Source organism: Chiloscyllium plagiosum, unplaced genomic scaffold, assembly GCF_037043375.1.
Source record: "Chiloscyllium plagiosum isolate Xiang-an unplaced genomic scaffold, Cpla_swu_hap1 HiC_scaffold_4, whole genome shotgun sequence".
Taxonomy (NCBI): Eukaryota; Metazoa; Chordata; class Chondrichthyes; order Orectolobiformes; family Hemiscylliidae; genus Chiloscyllium; species Chiloscyllium plagiosum.
Genome location: NW_028270142.1, coordinates 35,869,752 through 35,886,479, shown reverse-complemented (window position 1 = coordinate 35,886,479; position 16,728 = coordinate 35,869,752). Strand labels below are relative to the sequence as shown.

The 16,728-nt window shown below is 41.6% G+C and overlaps 1 protein-coding gene across 4 annotated transcripts in view; it reads right to left on the bottom strand.

Annotated features, from left to right (window-relative positions):
• The window catches only part of golga4 (golgin A4), a 192,005-nt gene that overhangs the window by 41,418 nt on the left and 133,859 nt on the right, over positions 1-16,728 (bottom strand). For all 4 annotated transcript variants that reach the window (XM_087986136.1, XM_087986137.1, XM_087986138.1 and 1 more), the window contains one exon: positions 2,933-3,054. In XM_087986136.1, the coding sequence (XP_087842262.1) occupies positions 2,933-3,054 (122 nt within the window). The remainder of the gene's footprint in view (positions 1-2,932; positions 3,055-16,728) is intronic.

Here is a 16,728-nt window from a genome sequence, read left to right as displayed (position 1 = left end):
TGGAGTAATAAGCAATTAGGCAAGCACAATTTCCCTTTCAAAAACTACATTGAATCTGCCTCATTTTGTTCCAATTATGACTTAGGAATTTTCCACTATAATCCATTATTAAGGAGTGAACAGCAAATCTCCCTTAACAGTTGCAGCCTATAGTTTGCTGTTTTCTGCCTCATTTTCTTGACAGAAGGTTTTAAGTTTTTTTTAATTTTCCAATCTGTTAGGCTCTATTCAAATTCGAAGAAAGTTTGGAAGACAATAAGTAATGCCTGTAATAGCTCTTAATTACTTAGGTAATTAACCCTGGAAAGTCAAATTGTTTTCCCAGTGCCTTTTTGTCCTGTGATGGTGACTGCTTAGCCACTTCTCTGTAAACACAATGGGCCTTTCCCTCAACTCGTTTAACTTACCAATCCACACTCCTACAATGTTAGTTGAACAAACATATTCTCCCATCATCTGATTTCTGTGAAACTGTTGAATTAGTATCTCATCAATGCCAGTTGAGGAAATATTTTTCCTTACACAACTGATCAAAACTTCACTGTATCTCTACAGCAGGTCAGGCATAGGGGAAACCATATAAAGCCTCCGGCATATTGCCCTTGCTAACATTTAGGACATCAAGTTAGACACAAATACATCCTGAGATCCTTTAAACAAGGCCTTTTTTTGTTGTAAAGCTCTGGATTTGTAGATAATTTACCTAGTTTTTAGATTAGATTACTTACAGTATGGAAACAGGCCCTTCGGCCCAACAAGTCCACACCGACCCTCCGAACAGCAACCCACCCAGACCCATTCCTCTACATTTACCACTTCACCTAACACTACGGGCAATTTAGCATGGTCAATTCACCTAACCTGCACATTTTTGGACTGTGGGAGGAAACCGGAGCACCTGGAGGAAACCCACGCAGACACAGGGAGAATGTGCAAACTCCACTCAGACAGTTGCCTGAGGCGGGAATTGAACCTGGGTCTCTGGCACTATGTACTAAACACTGTGCCACCGTGCCACCCATTATATTCACCAGATTCAAAACATTGTCCTTGCTTGTACTCGGTTGCTTAAGGCTTTTTGATTGATCTTAATATGCACTAGTCTTTGCAAATAGTTTTATTGATAAATGGTCTTGTGGATCCAAAGGTACATAGAATAAATTAAAAGTACAAGTACTTCTCATATCATTACAGATATTTCTTTCAAATCTAGACGCTAAGTTTCTGGCGGTCACATAAGCAAAAACAAAAATGTATAGCAAACATGGTTTTAACTGGCACCTTATGAACCAGCACTTTCAATAAACCGGCAAACATTATATACCTTAAATACCGGAGGTTTATTGCATTAGTGCGATCTCTGCAACATCCAAGTAGTCAGTTGAGGGTGCGGGTAAGAAGGCTCCCTGCCAGTAGGTTTTATTTAAGGCAAAGTTGCATTATTATTTAATGCTGCAAATAAAATACGCCAGTAATGTGTATACACACTGCATTATGTTTTTATTACTTAGTGTGTGTTTTTACATTGATTGTGGACTTCTTAATTAATCTGTACACTCCTGGTCCCATAGATGCCAGTTAATAAAAAGTTTACTGTATTTAGATCCTGTGTGTTTGATTTATTGGAACATGGTTACTTCCAAGATCATTCTTGATCAATGCAGCTAATTAATTTCTGTTGCTTTAATTCTACAGGAAAAAGAATTTCTGAAATGACCAGTATAAAGTCCAATTTCAACTTAGATTAGATTCTCTAAAGTGTGGAAACAGGCCCTTCGGCCCAACAAGTCCACACCGACCCTCCGAAGAGTAACCCACCCAGACCCATCTCCCTCTGACTAATGCACCTAACACTATGGGCAATTTAGCATGGACAATTGGGATTTTACATGTTATTTCCAGGTGATGAATTATCTATAACCATCCATGTTATTCAGATTAAACTTTTTTTTAATGCTGAGAATGATTTCCCTAATTTATATAAACGGAATACAAATATAATTTTACAATGCTACATTTCAATTTTATTTGCAGCTTGTCAGATATCTCAGTAGCAGATATTAGACACCGATTTTTAAGGAAATGAGCATGTAAAAGAAAAATATATTTGCATTGATGGCCTTTCCATCAGCAATCACTGTGCAGACAAAGTACTTCGAAATGTTGCAGTGTCAGAAACATGGCAGCCAATTTATGCACCATAAGCTCCCAATTCTTGTCGTGTTTGAAGGCTAAATATTAGCATGGAAACTGGAATATTACTCTTACTTCCCTACACTTCTTTGACTACTGAGTCATGGGAAGTTTTGCATTCAGCCACGTTAGAAATAGCCTCGGTTCAACATCTCATCAGTGCAGTATTCCCTCAGCAATATACTAGACTGTCAGTGTGGATTTTTGTGCTGTCTTGAGCAAACTCAGAAGTGAGTGCACTTTTAAATCAGTCACCGCTAACAAAATATTTTCTTTGAAGCTATTTTCCATTTCCAGTTTAAAAATAATGTAATATTTGGCCTTCGCTCTAAATTTTACATACTAAATACAAAAGGGGCGTTTACCTTTAACATGTAGTAAAATGAACCGGAAAACAATGCTCAGTTTTGTCCTCAAAGGCTTCAGTTGGTTTGAGACAAACATACCTTTATTTTTGCCTATTTATCATTTGCATTTCAGTTCCATCTTCTTTACTTTTAAAAGCAATAAAACTCCCAATGATAATATAACTCCTGTTGCATAAGGAGCATTCTGTGAGGTTAAATAACTATTACAGACCATTTTATTGCTTCTTGAATCTGTAATCATTACTAAAGGATTCAATTACAAGTGGAAAGAGACCAAGACAAGAGCGGCATAACAAACATCTACTTAAAAATTATACAATATCCTTTTGGTTTGTAACTATCTTCAAAATTATTCTTGTTCTTATACTTACTAATAGTTTGTTTGACAGATATATTCAACTCTTCTTCTTTCTGAGCTAGCTGTGTATTGAATTCTCGCATTAACTGTTTGAGAGTTGAGTTATGTTTCAGCTGCAGATCCTCGAGTTCCAACCTGTGAACCAAAAAATAATATTTTGAGTTTTTCTTGGAATGACTTTGTGGCCTCAGGAAAAACCTTTTAACATATTAGGATAAAAAACAATGGCGAGTAAACAAAAAGAAGTTTTAACAAATACGGTGACCAGTTGAGCTGGTTAAAAACTAATTTTTCAACATGACTGGTGGGTACCAAGGTTGGACTACATCTTCTTTTGTCCAGGCTTTTTATTTGCTCAGCTCGTGAATTAACATTGATGACATTTAGGAGAAATCAATTTATTATTTGAAGCAAAATATACTAGTTAAGAGTCATGAATGGAGATAATTTGACCCATTAAGTCCAAATCGGTTCTCAGAAGGCAATCGCATCATTCCCATTACTTTGCTTGATTACCATGGCCCAAGTACCAACCCAACTTAATTCTGAAATCTGTTTACACCATTCTCATTCCTTTTTTATGTTTGTTGACATCATGCTGAACAGTGTATTAATTGAAAATCCAACAAATTGAATTATATACACTGCTAAATGCAAATCTGTAAACAATTTGCATCTTACAAACAGATAGTACAGATTTTACAGTTAACTATGCAAAAATTGAAACTCCAAGTTGTAGTCATCAGGTCAAGACCTGGACTGGAGAATTTCAGCTCTGATAAAAGATTGGATGGTTTGAGGTTGTTTCCTTCAAAACAACAGAAATTGACAGGAGAGTTAATTGAGTACAAAATTATGATTATATATTGAGTACAAAATTATCATAATACAGGAAAAACATTTCCTTTTCAAGAAAGGTCAAAGCATAATCAGCAGGCACACAATTAAAGTAACCGCCAAAAGGATTAGAGAGGAGTTGAAGAGAATTTATTTTCATCCAAGAGTGGTGGGGGACTCTGCCTGAAAGTATAACAGAAACCTCCTTAGATTTTAAAACAACTCAGATACAAATTTCAACAGCGTACTTGAAATGTCCCAGCAAAACAGTGAAGAACCTAGGGTCTACCGCAAACAATAAACTGCAAGACATTATAGCTTGTAATAGTAGTAAAAGGAAAAGATTCAAGTTATTAATGGAGGAGCAAATTACTGCAGATTCTGGAATCTGTACAGGAAACAAAAAGTGCTGGAAATCACAGGATCTGTGGAGAGACAAGCGAACATTCAGACAAGAGTCTCAATGACTCTTCATCAGAGCTGAGGCAAAGTGTGGAGGGGACAGTATTTATGCCATGGTGTGAGGGTGGAGTGTGGAGGAGAAAGGGTGTTGATAGTGCAGATTAAGTAATCAGAATGTGAGAATGGCAAAACAATAGTGTGTCCAAACTAGAAAGAAAAGATGGTCTCACTGGAAAGGGGGGAGGGGAGAGAAAACATGGTGAATGAGAATGTAACAGGTGAAGCTAAAAAAAAGGAAGAAATGGGAGTGTGTTCTCAATCTGAAGATGTTGAATTCAATATTAAGTCCAGAAGGTTTAAAATGCCTAGTCTGATGATGGGATGTTGTTCCTCCAGTTTGTGTTGTGATTCGCTGTAGCACTGCAGCATGCTGATCTCAGACAAGTAGGGTGCTGTGTTTAAATGATTAGCAATGGGAAGGTTGTGGTCATCTTTGCGCATGGACTGAAAGTCTTGTTGACCAGCATTTTCAAACATTTCAGATGTACTCCAATATTTGACTCAGGGGATGATTAAATGATGAACTCTTTTGTATTCAAGTCTTTGATCACATCATTGACTGGACTGTCATGTTGACCCAGAGTTTTGATTTTCATATTGATATAAAGTCAAGACATCAGTATAGCCTTGGAAATTAATTAATAGATACCTGACTTCGACTAAAAGTACATCTGTTCAGCCTTTGAAAATAATGAGCAGGTGATGCTTTGTTCATGCAACCTCTTAAAAACTGTTTTGTATGGAGATCTGGAGAGTTTATATATTCATTTGCACAACGGACTTTTTTAGTTATTCATCTTATCACAGCATTTAGGTATCCCTGGTAAAGGTGATACTTTATAAACTTGTCATAATCCATATTACTATAATCCATAATTACTCTTAAGTAGATGTTTTCCTGAACCACTGCAGTCCATGTACTGCACCTCAACCAAAAATGCTCTTAGGGTACAAATTCTAGAATTTTGGCGCAGTGACAACAAAGTTAAGACAGTATAGCTCCCAGTCAGGAGAAAGTGTAGATGCTAGATCTCAGAGTCAATAGTGTGGTGCTGGAGAAGTACAGCAGGTCAGGCAGCATCCAAGCAAGAGAACCAGCGTTTCGGGTGCACTCATCAACTTCTCCTTCCAGGTGAAAGTGGGTACTGCAGATACTGGAGATTAGCAAGATTTGAAAACCACAGCAGGTCAGGCAGCATCCAAGGAGCAGGAAAATTGACATTTCGAGCAAAAGCCCTTCATCAAGAATGAAGCTGGGAGCCTCGGGGGTGGAGAGATAAATGGGAGAGGGGTAGGCCTGGGGAAAAGGTAGCTGAGAGTGCAATGGATGGATGGAGGTGGGGGTAAAGGTGATAGGTCGGAGAGAAGGGTGGAGCGGATACTTGGGAAGGATGATTGACAGGTGGGATAGGTCATGAGGACAGTGTTGAGCTGGAAGATTGGAACTGGGGTAAAGTGGTGGGAGGGGAAATGAGGAAACTGGTGAAGACATGGTGTTGAAGGGCTCTGAGATGGAAGATGAGGCGTTCTTTCTCCAGGTGTCGGGTGATAAGGGAGTGGTGGTGGAGGAGGCCCAGGACCTGGGAGTTGAAATGTTCACCACGAGGCGGTGGGATTGATGTGCTAATTGGCAGAGGAATAAGAAAATTAGGGAAGTAAATACTTGACTAAGAGATTGATGTGGGAAAGAGGGGTTCTATTTCATGGGACATTGGCATCAATTTGGGAACTAGGGCCATCTGTACCAATGGGACGGTCTCCACCTGAACTGATCTAGAACCAGTGTTCTGGTGAAAAGGATAAACAGGGTGGTCACTAGGACTTTAAACTTGTGAGTTGGGATAAGGGAAAGGGAAAGCAACAGGGAGTATGTAGTCAAATAGAAAGATAAGCAGCACGTTAGCCTGTGTGCAGGGTTTAAGATCAAGGCAGATGAGGAATGAAGCAAAAAGGAAGGATAACGGAGGACATATTACTAAAGATGTTGGAAATCATGTGGAAAAGAAAATTAGCATGAAGGTGCTTTACCTGAATGCTCATAGTATTCGTAACAAAGCAGATGTATTAACAGCACAAATCATTGTAAATGATTGTGATGAGATGTGATTGCAGGGGGGTCAGGACTGGCAGTTAAACATCTAAGGATTTACAACTTATTGAAAAGACAAGGTGGTGGGCAGAGGGGGTGGCTAGTTAAGAATGAAATTAAATCTATGATACTGAATGACATTGGGTCAGATGATGTGGAGACTGTGTGGGTGGAGTTGAGGAACCACAATGGCAAAAAAAACATAATGGGAGTTATTTTTTTTCACAGACCTCCCAGCAGTGGTTAGGACCAGGGACGCAACATGTACCAGGAAATAGATAGGACATATCACAAAGGCAAGGTCATGGCGATCATGGGAGATTTCAATATGCAAATGGACTGGGTGAATAATGTTGCCAGAGGATCCAAAGAAAGAGAATTCATAGAATGCTTACAGGAAGGCTTTTTGGAACAGCTTGTGATGAAGCCCACAAGGGAGTAGGCTATTCTGGACTTAATGCTATATAATGAGCCAGACTTTATAAAAGATCTTAAAGTAAGGGAACACTTAGGAGGCAGCAATCATAATATGGTATAGTTCAGCCTGCAGTTTGAAAGAGAGAAGGCAAAATCGGATGAATTGGTGTTGCAGTTAAATAAAGGTAATTACAGGGGCATGAGAGAGAAACTGACAAAAATCGACCGGAAGCAGAGCCTAGTGGGAAGGACAGTAGAGCAACAATGGCAGGAGTTTCTGGGTATAATTGAGGACACATACAGAGGCTCATCCCAAAGAAAGGAGAAAGTGAGGTCTGCAGATGCTGGAGATCAAAGTTGAAACTTTATTGCTGGAACAGCACAGCAGGTCAGGCAGCATCCAGGGAACAGGAGATTCGACGTTTCGGGCACAGGCCCTTCCTCAGGAATGAGCAGAGAGTGTTCAGCAGGAGAAGATAAAAGGTAGGGAGGAGGGACTTGGAGGAGGGGCGATGGAAATGTGATAGGTGGAAAGAGGTCAAGGTGAGGGTGATAGGTCGGAGTAGGATGGAGGCGGAGAGGTCAAGAAGAAGACTGCAGGTCAGGAAGGCGGTGCCGGGCTGGAGGGATTCGGCTGAGACAAGGTGGGGGGAGGGGGGATGAAGAAACTGGTGAAGTCCAAGTTCATCCCCTGTGGTTGGAGGGTTCCCAGTCGGAAGATAAGACGCTCCTCCTCCGACCGTCGCGTTGTTGTGGTTTGGTTGGACTCATCCACCGCCAAACCACAACAACGCGACGGTCGGAGGAGCCCATGGTTGAATCCACGGTTGAGAAAGCAAATGTAATGTTGTCATTTATCTCAAGAGTGTTGGACTGTAAAAGCAGTGATGTATTACTGAGACTCTATAAAGCTCTTGTTAGGCCCCGTTTAGAATACTATGTTCAATTCTGGGCCCCACACCTCAGAAAGGACATACTGGCACGGGAACGTGTCCAGCAGAGATTCACATGGATGATCCCTGGAATGATAGGCCTAACATACAATGAACGCCTGAGGATCTTGGGATTGCATTCATCAGAATTTAGAAGGTTGAGGGGAGACCTAATAGAAACTTACAAGATAATGCATGACTTAGAAAGAGTGGACGCTGGGAAATTGTTTCTGTTAGGCAGGGATACTAGGACCCATGGGGAAAAGCCTTAGAATTAGAGGAGGTCAACTTAGAATGGAAATGAGGAGACATTTCTTCAGCCAGAGATTGGTGGGCCAGTGGAATTCATTGCCATGGAGCGCAGTGGAGGCCGGGACATTAAGTGTCTTCAAAGCAGAGATTGATAAATTCTTGATCTTGCAAGGAATTAAGGACTACGGGGAGAGTGTGGATAAGTGACATTGAAATGCCCATCAGCCATGATTGAATGGCAGAGTGGACTGGATGGGCCGAATGGCCTTATTTCCACTCCTTTGTCTTATGTCTTTCTGCATATGCACACAGATTACTTGAAAAGGCACACAAAGTGCTGAGCATTGCATAATCATCAGCAAACAACCTCATTTCTAATCCACTGATGGGAGGGATGGTAGCTTATTGAAGAAGCAGTTGAAGGGTCTAGGAACATTATGCTGAGGTCTTTCTGCAGAGATGTCCTGTGACTAAGATGACTGACTTCTAAGAATACAACAAAGTTCTGTTTTTGAGTTACTTGGCCTTCTTGATGCCAGACTCAATGAAGATATCAGGAAATGGCCTGCTTTGAGGATTAGATCCAAGCCCTTGTTTTTATGTGCGATCTGAAAGTTGCCACCTCCAACATTGCCACAGTACAGCAGGTCAGTAAAGTTGATGTGCTCAAGTTTCTAAAACAGTGCTTCAATTAAATTCACGATTTTCTGACTCTGATAATGCTATTGCTGAATCAAGGGAGAATCAAATATAAACCATACTATCCTTCATTTGGCACCATTCCAAGCACTTGGGAGTTTAGAAGGCAGACATCACAAAATGGAATGACAAACAAAAATTATTGTCAATAGTAAACAAGCCTCCTTAAAGCACATTTCTTTCAGAAGATGCATAAACTGAAAAATACAAAGTCGGCAGTACAACTAAATAATTTCAATAGGGTTGTCAAAACGTTACGCACATGTATGCATGTTTGGATGATGGATGTGTTGCAGTTTTCAGTTTACACGTTTTTTAGAAATCGGCTTCTTGGGCAAAATTTTAAATAAGCTCTGCCGGGTTCTCAACAAAAGCTGGCATTTTTAGAATTGCAGCCCTTCAGAGTTAAATGGAATTTTTTCTTGCCCTTAAATATTCAGGGGATTCGTATGTCTCTGCTGAATAAAGGATAATTGTAGCATTTTGTTTTGCCCAGATATTCAGTAGAGACTCTGCTGAATAAGGATAATTGTAGCATTTTGTTTTGCCCAGATATCCAGTATTTGTTTCTGAGCAGACACACACGTGTGTGAGGGACCTGCAGCATTGCTGAACCCTTCCCCCCCAATCCCAGTCAGTTCAGTGGGATTAATACAGCGAGCACTTGCTAAGTGTGCTCCCTGTTCAGGAGACTAGGCAACAGAACACCGCGTGCAAGCGCCCACTCCTCTCACCCCATCTGTATTGGTCAGCCCCTCATCTGCTCTGCGACCACCCCCTCACCCCCCCCCCCACCCCCCACCCACCCAAGCACTCCATCTGCTCCCAATCCCCTCCTCCAGAGCAGCTGGACTGGACACCAACAGCAACCTCTGGCGACTGACTGTGTGGAGTTTGCACGTTCTCCCCTGTCCCCGGGTGCTCCGGTTTCCTCCCACAGTCCAAAGATGTGCGGGTTAGGTGAACTGGCCATGCTAAATTGCCCGTAGTGTTAGGTAAGGGGTAAATTTCGGGGTATGGGTGGGTTGTGCTTCGGCGGGTCGGTGTGGATTTGTTGGGCCGAAGGGCCTGTTTCCACACTGTAATGTAATCTAAAAAAAACTAATCAAAACTGCTGTCTTTTCTTTGGGTGTCGGGGTGGGGTGGGGGGGGGGGGGGGGGGGGGGAAGAGTCTCAAAATAGCACACACACACACACCTTTTTACTGCAACCTTTTGATCAGTTCCACTTTTGCCCTGTACAGACAATGTCGGAAAGATGATCTAAGGAATGGCGGGGGTGGGTTTGGGGCACATGCCTGTGGAGAACTCCAGGAAAAGTTTGGGGGGGAACAGAGAGAGGGCGAGAGGTCAGTCATTTGGAGACGGTGCCTGGACTCCCATCAATGTCCAGGACTGTTCTCGGCAGCATTTCAGTAAGCCAAATTCACTTTTAGTCATTGCAAACAAACGACACGATCAGTGCTGGAAACACCTCTTTGATGTAATGTTTTTATCGGGACCTTGAGATCTTCTTTGGATAATCCAAAATTCAGATAAATGATATTCAGATTATCGAGGTTCCTCTGTACTACTTTCACAAAGATCCAAGTAACACTGGAATCAGTTACATGGACGACAAGTGGACTAAAACAGTTTCAACTGTGTGTAAGCAGGACAATGATTACAATTTATCTTCAAGTTAGTGCTGCAGAGGAGAGCCACAAATTGTACACTGTCTCAGCAAATGGTGAAAATTATGATAGGTTTCAGAAAGGCAAATTAGAACATGATAAGGAACAAGGAAGTCTCATAGAATGAGCATTCAGTTACAAAAAGCATTAAAAGCTATTTTAGCAACAGTTCAAACTTTAATAAAAAATGCAAAGTAGGCCATATTTATGTCACGAAAATGGAAATAAAAATGAGAGACGGATAGTTGAGCTTTAAAGTATATTAACAGACCTAATGTTGATTTTTATTTTTTTCAATTTAGACTGTTGAGATAATGAAATAATTGAAATTGATGAATAGATGACATTTCCAGTTAGAGATATATAGCACAGAAAGAGACCCTTTGGTCCAACTTGTTCATGCCAACCAGGTATCCTGAATAAACCTAGTCACATTTGCCAACATTTGGCCCATATCTCTCTCAACCCTTCCTACTCATGTACTCATCCAGATGCCTTTTAAATGCTCTAATTGTACCAGCCTTCACCACTTTATGTGGCAGTTCATTCCACACATGCACCACCCTGTGCATGAAAAAGTTGCCCTTTAAAAGAGGTCCCTTCTAAATCTTTCCCCTCTCATCCTAAACCTGAGCCCTCCAGTTGGGGATTCCCCCACACCATGCCCCTCATGATTTTATAAACCTCAGACTCCAACACTCCAGGGAAAAACACTCCAGGGAAAATAACCCCAGCCTATTCAGCCTCTCCCTATAGCTCAAACTCTCAACACCAGTAACATCCTTGTAAATCTTTTCTGAACCATTTCAAGTTTCACAACATCATTCCCCTAGGAGAGAGAATTGCAGGTAGTATTCCAAAAGTAGCCAAACCAATGTCCTGTAGAGTGCAACATGACCTCCCAGCTCTTATAATCAATGCACTGACTAATAAAGGCGAGCATACCAAAGGTCAAACATATTTGATTGAATATCAGATCAAGTTCAAGCAGCTGGCTGGAATACACTTGTCTTTATGTTGAATTCAATTTTGAAGGCTTCCCACTTTCCAGCCATCCTTTTAACTGCAAATGTCTGCCCACAATCAATTTTTGAAAATTCTTGCCGAATACCATTAAAGTTGGCCTTTCTCCAGTTTAGAACTCTGACTTTTAGATCAAGTCTACCCTTTCCCATAACTATTTTACAATTAGCGCTCCCCTACTGACATCTCAGTCACTTGCCCTGCCTTACTTCCCAAGAGTATGTCAAGTTTTGCTCCTTCTGTAGTAGGTACATCCACATGTTGAAACTGAAAATTTTCTTTTACACACTTAAATTCCTTTCTATCCAATCCTGTAATACCATGGCATTCCCTGACTATGCTTGGAAAGTTATCCCCTACCATTACCGCATTATTTTCAAATAACTGACACCTGACAAATTTGCTTCTCAATTTCCCACTGACTACTCGGGTGGGGGCGGAGGGGAGAGAGAGGAGGAGGAGGAGGAGGAGGGAGAGGAATCTCTAGCACAATCCCAATAACATGATCATCCCTTTATTAGTTCCACCCAAACTAGACATACTCCCTGCAATATCCTCCCTAAGTACAACTGTAATGTTATCCTTAATAAAAAAAACAACACTCCCCCTCCTCTCTTATCCCCCTTTCTATCCTTCCTGTAGCATCCATTACCTGAAGCATCAAGCTGCCAATCCTGTCCATCCCTGAGCCACATCTCTGTTATAGCTATGGTAGCCCAGTCTCATGTTCCCAACTATGCAGAGTTCATCTGCTTTACCTGTCAGGCCTCTTGCACTGAAATAAATGCAGTTTAATTTATCAGTCCAACCTCATCATCAGCTTTGCTCCTGCCTGCCTTGACTATTTGACCTGCTCCTTTTCCCAACTGCACAAGCCTTAGACTGATACCTTTGCTAACTATTTGTCTGGTTCCCACTACCACTAAACAAAGGGACTTTGAAGTACAGGTTCATGGCTCCCTGAAAGTGGAGTTGCTGACAGAGAGGGTTGTGAAGGTAGTGTTTGGTGTGCTTGTCTTTGTTGGTCAGTGCATTGAGTTGGGAAGTCAAGTTGCGACTGTACAGGATGTTGGTTAGTCACTTTGCGAATACTGCCTGCAATTCTAGTCTCCCTCCTATGGGAAGGATGGTGTGAAACTTGAAAGGGCTTGGAAAATATATACAAGAATGTTGCCAGGGTTGGAGGGTTTGAACTATAGGGAGAGGGTGATTTTCCCTACAGCGTCAGAGGCTGAGGGTTATAGAGGTTTACAAAATCATGAGGGGCATGGACAGGGTGAATAGCTATGGTCTTTTCTCCGGAGTTCAAAAACTAGAAGGCATAGGTTCAATACGAGGGGGAAAGATTTTTAAAAGGAATTAAGGGGCAACTATTTCATGCACAGGATAATGGGTGTATGGAATGAAATGCCAGAGGCAGTGGTGCAGGCTGGTACAATTAGAACATTTAAAAGGCATCCGGATGGATAAAAGAATAAGAAAGGTTTAGAGGGATAGGGGCCATAGACAGACGAACGGGACTAGACTAATTCAGGATATCTGGTCGGTGTGGACGAGTTGGACCGAAGGGTCTGTTTCCATGCTATACATCTTAATGATTCTATTTCTACTTTCATCAGGGCACAATTTTCAGCCTTAGGATAGGGTACTATGTTAACAAAAGAAGAAGCCTTTTTCCCTACGTGTCACCATGACAGCTTTCCTGTTTTGCTTGCTTAGAATTGGCTAATCACTAAAGTTTTTGCATTGCAATCAAATTAATGTTGCACCTGATATAATGGAGCTATCAGTTGATTGTCCACCTTTTGATTCCCTAAAATGGGGAAAGGCTTGAATGCATTCCAGAACAAAGGTTGCCTGAAATTTATTGTAATCAAACCACGGTTGGTCATCCCATCACTCTCCATTTTCACAGCTAAAAAAGGGTTGGCTAATGCCATGTTGACACCCTGGAGATCACTAATAATATAGCTACAGCAAATCAGTTTGTGAGCTAGTGCAAATACATTACGCTCATTGAAAGTTTCCACCTGAAATTATTTTGGACTTCATACATTAAATTTGTAAGGTTTAGTTTTGTTTGTAACAATCACTTCATTGAAGATATTTTCTAATCAACCAGTTTAGAGATGTTAAGGCACCTCTGAAGCAGAGGGGACTTGATTCCAGGTTTCCTGGCTCAGAGGGAGAAATATGACGACTGTTCCAGAAGACCTCTAATTTCAGGAACCAGTTCATCACTAAAACCATCAATATATGTAGGTTTCTCTATCTGCTTTCAAACCAGGGCTGTTTCACTCAAAGAGGGTGTGATAACCACGATACAACAGAAACATAGAGTTACAGAGTCATAGCGATGTACAGCATGGCAACAGACCCTTCAATCCAACTCGGCCATACTGACCAGATATCTCACCCCAATCTAGTCCCACCTGCCAGCACCTGGCCCATATCCCTCCAAACCTATTCATATACTCATCCAGATGCCTTTTAAACTTTGCAATTGTACTGTACGAAACCATATCATGTCATATTTTAAATCAACCTGTTCAGACACGTATGACAGCTCCGGAGGGGATGGGACTTGAACTTGGGCCTCCTAGTTTAGAGGAGAAAGTGAGGTCTGCAGATGCTGGAGATCAAAGTTGAAACTTTATTGCTGGAACAGCACAGCAGGTCAGGCAGCATCCAGGGAACAGGAGATTCGACGTTTCGGGCACAGGCCCTTCTTCAGGAATTGTGTCTCTAAACTCCTAGTTTAGAGACACAAACATTACCATGGTGCCACAACAGCCCCAACTACTTTAAGGTATTTTTAATCAACCTGTTCAGAGATGTTAAACACACTCTGGAACAGATGGAATGTGAACCCAGGCCAACCTGTCTCAAAGGTAGGGATACTGCCACTGCACCACAACAGCTCTGCCTCCTTTACCTAATTTTAGAAGTTTATTTTTTATTTGACCTATTTTTCTCATCAATCTGTTCAGAGATGTTATTACACACCGCTCAAGGTGAAACTTGAATCTGTGTCTCTCAGTCCAAAGGTACAGAGAGTACCAGCTACAGTGTCTGGTGTCCTTCCATGGCAGGTGGGTCACCTCAGTTGGTGCACAGCAGCTGAGTTAGAAGTGTTGCAGACCAGGGGAATCTAACTGTTTAATTACCACTGCACCATAACAGCCGTACACTGTTTTATTTAGTTAAATTCCTTTCAGTTAATTCCATCTGGCAATCCATGGTCAACTTGATACCCAACACAAAGCAAACATTTGTGCTTCTTGGAGGCTAATCATCTCAACTCCTGGACATCACTGCAGGACTTTCTCATGTGATGGCCTAGGCCCAAGTATCTTCAGCTGCTTCTTTCAAAGATTGTCATTCAGAGCGTGATTGTTTGTTGATGATTGCCGAGCATTCATTATCATTCACTATTCCTCAAGTACTGAAGCAGGCAATGCTCAGTCCAACATTCAGACTTGAGCTGATAAATGGCAAGGAACGTTCATTGCACAAATGTGCCAGTCAATGACTGCCTCCGACAAGAGAAATCTAACTGCATCCCCATGTAACATTCAATGACCCTAACATCATTGAATTCCCCCACTATTACAGTTGACCACAAACTGAACAGGATAAGTTATACAAAATCCACAGTTGGAAGAGTAAGGTCAAAGCCTAGCAAGTAACTAATGATCTGACTTCCCAAAACCTGTCCATTATCTTCAAAACACAATTCAAGAGTATAATAGAATACACCATACTTCTAAGGATGATTACAATTCAACTATACTCAGGAAGTTTGACGTAATTGAGGACATAGTCAAAAAGTGTGGCGCTGGAAAAGCACAGCAGGTCAGACAGCATCCAAGGAGCAAGAGAGGTGATGTTTCTGTGGAGGGAGGTGGGCCAAAGGTGGGACTGGGAGAAGATAGCTTGGAAGGTGGATGGGTAGATGAAGGTGGGGGTGAAGATATGTTGGAACGGAGGATGGAGTAGATAGGTGGGAAAGAAGATGGGCAGGTAGAACAGTTCAAGGAGGAGGTGCCGAGTTGTAAGGTTGGATCTGGGATAAGATGGGGGGAGGGGAGATGAGGAAACTGGCGAAATTGACATTGATGCTGTACGGTTGGAAGGTCCCAAGGCAGAAGATGAGGTGTTCTTTCTCCAGGCACTGGGTGACTTGGATTTGGCGGGGGAGAAGGCAGGACTTGTATGTCCTTGGCAGACTGGAAGGGGGAGTTGAAATGGTCGGCCCACAAGGACTGTGTGGTTGTTTGCTGTGTCTGTTCCGGAGATGTTCTCTAAATCGTTCAGCAAGTTGGTGTCCTGTCTCCCCAATGTAGAGGAGACCACATCGAAAGCAACAGAGACAGTAGATGAGGTGCTTAGACGTAGTTTCGTCATCTCCCCTCTCCCCAGCTACCTGTCAAGCTACCTTGCCCCAGCCACACCCCCCTCCCATTTATCTCTCAGCTCCCTTGAGCCCCCCCACATTCCTGATGAAAGGCTTATGTCCGAAACATCGGCCTTCTGGCTTGTTGGAAGTTGCCTGACCTGCTGTGCTTTTCCAGTGCCAGACTTTTTGACTCTGATCTCTCGTCCTCACTTTCCCCTAATCATTTGACTGGCACCCTGTCATCACCTTAAACATTCATTCTCTATATCAGAGATCTTTTATTTCCTCTGTATCAAAAGCTATGAACTCTATCCTGAATAGGACATTTCTGAAAAAGGCCAAATTCCAACCTGGATGAAATGTATCCTCAACTGTTAAAAGCAGCAAGAGGGCCCTCTTGTGGCACAGTAGTAGGGTGCCAAGTGTCCTGGTTCATACCCTACCTGCTCCAGAGGTGTGTAATAATATATCTGAACAGAATGATGAAAAGAATAGGTTATTTTTTAAAAATTAAAAGCAAGAGAATAAATTGTGGAGCCTTCGACAATCATTTTTCAATCTTCTTTGAAGACCAGCACGATGCCGATGTGTTGGACCCAACGATGTTCTATCATTTTTTATATTGGGAAAAGAGCGATAAATCGAGCTTCTAAAACATAACTGCTGCAGCATGAAAAGTTACTGGATATAATTGTGGGACAAGAGGAAATAATTTAGAAAGGCACGAATAAATCACAGCATACATGGGAATGCCATGTCTGATTAACATGATTCAATTATTTCAAAGGTAACAAGGACAATCAATGAGACGAGTATATGTGATATGGACTGTTAAAGAATTTGATGGCAAAATAGCAAACTGAATTCAAAATGGACTGGCAGTAAAAGGGTAATGAGAGTTATTGTGATGAATAAGTTATTTCCTTCAAAGTTCTGTGGGCCTCAATACTACGTTTGTGCTTTTCATGGCAAATATCAATGATTAAGAATTGAATGTACATCGAACAAAGAACAGTACAGGCCCTTC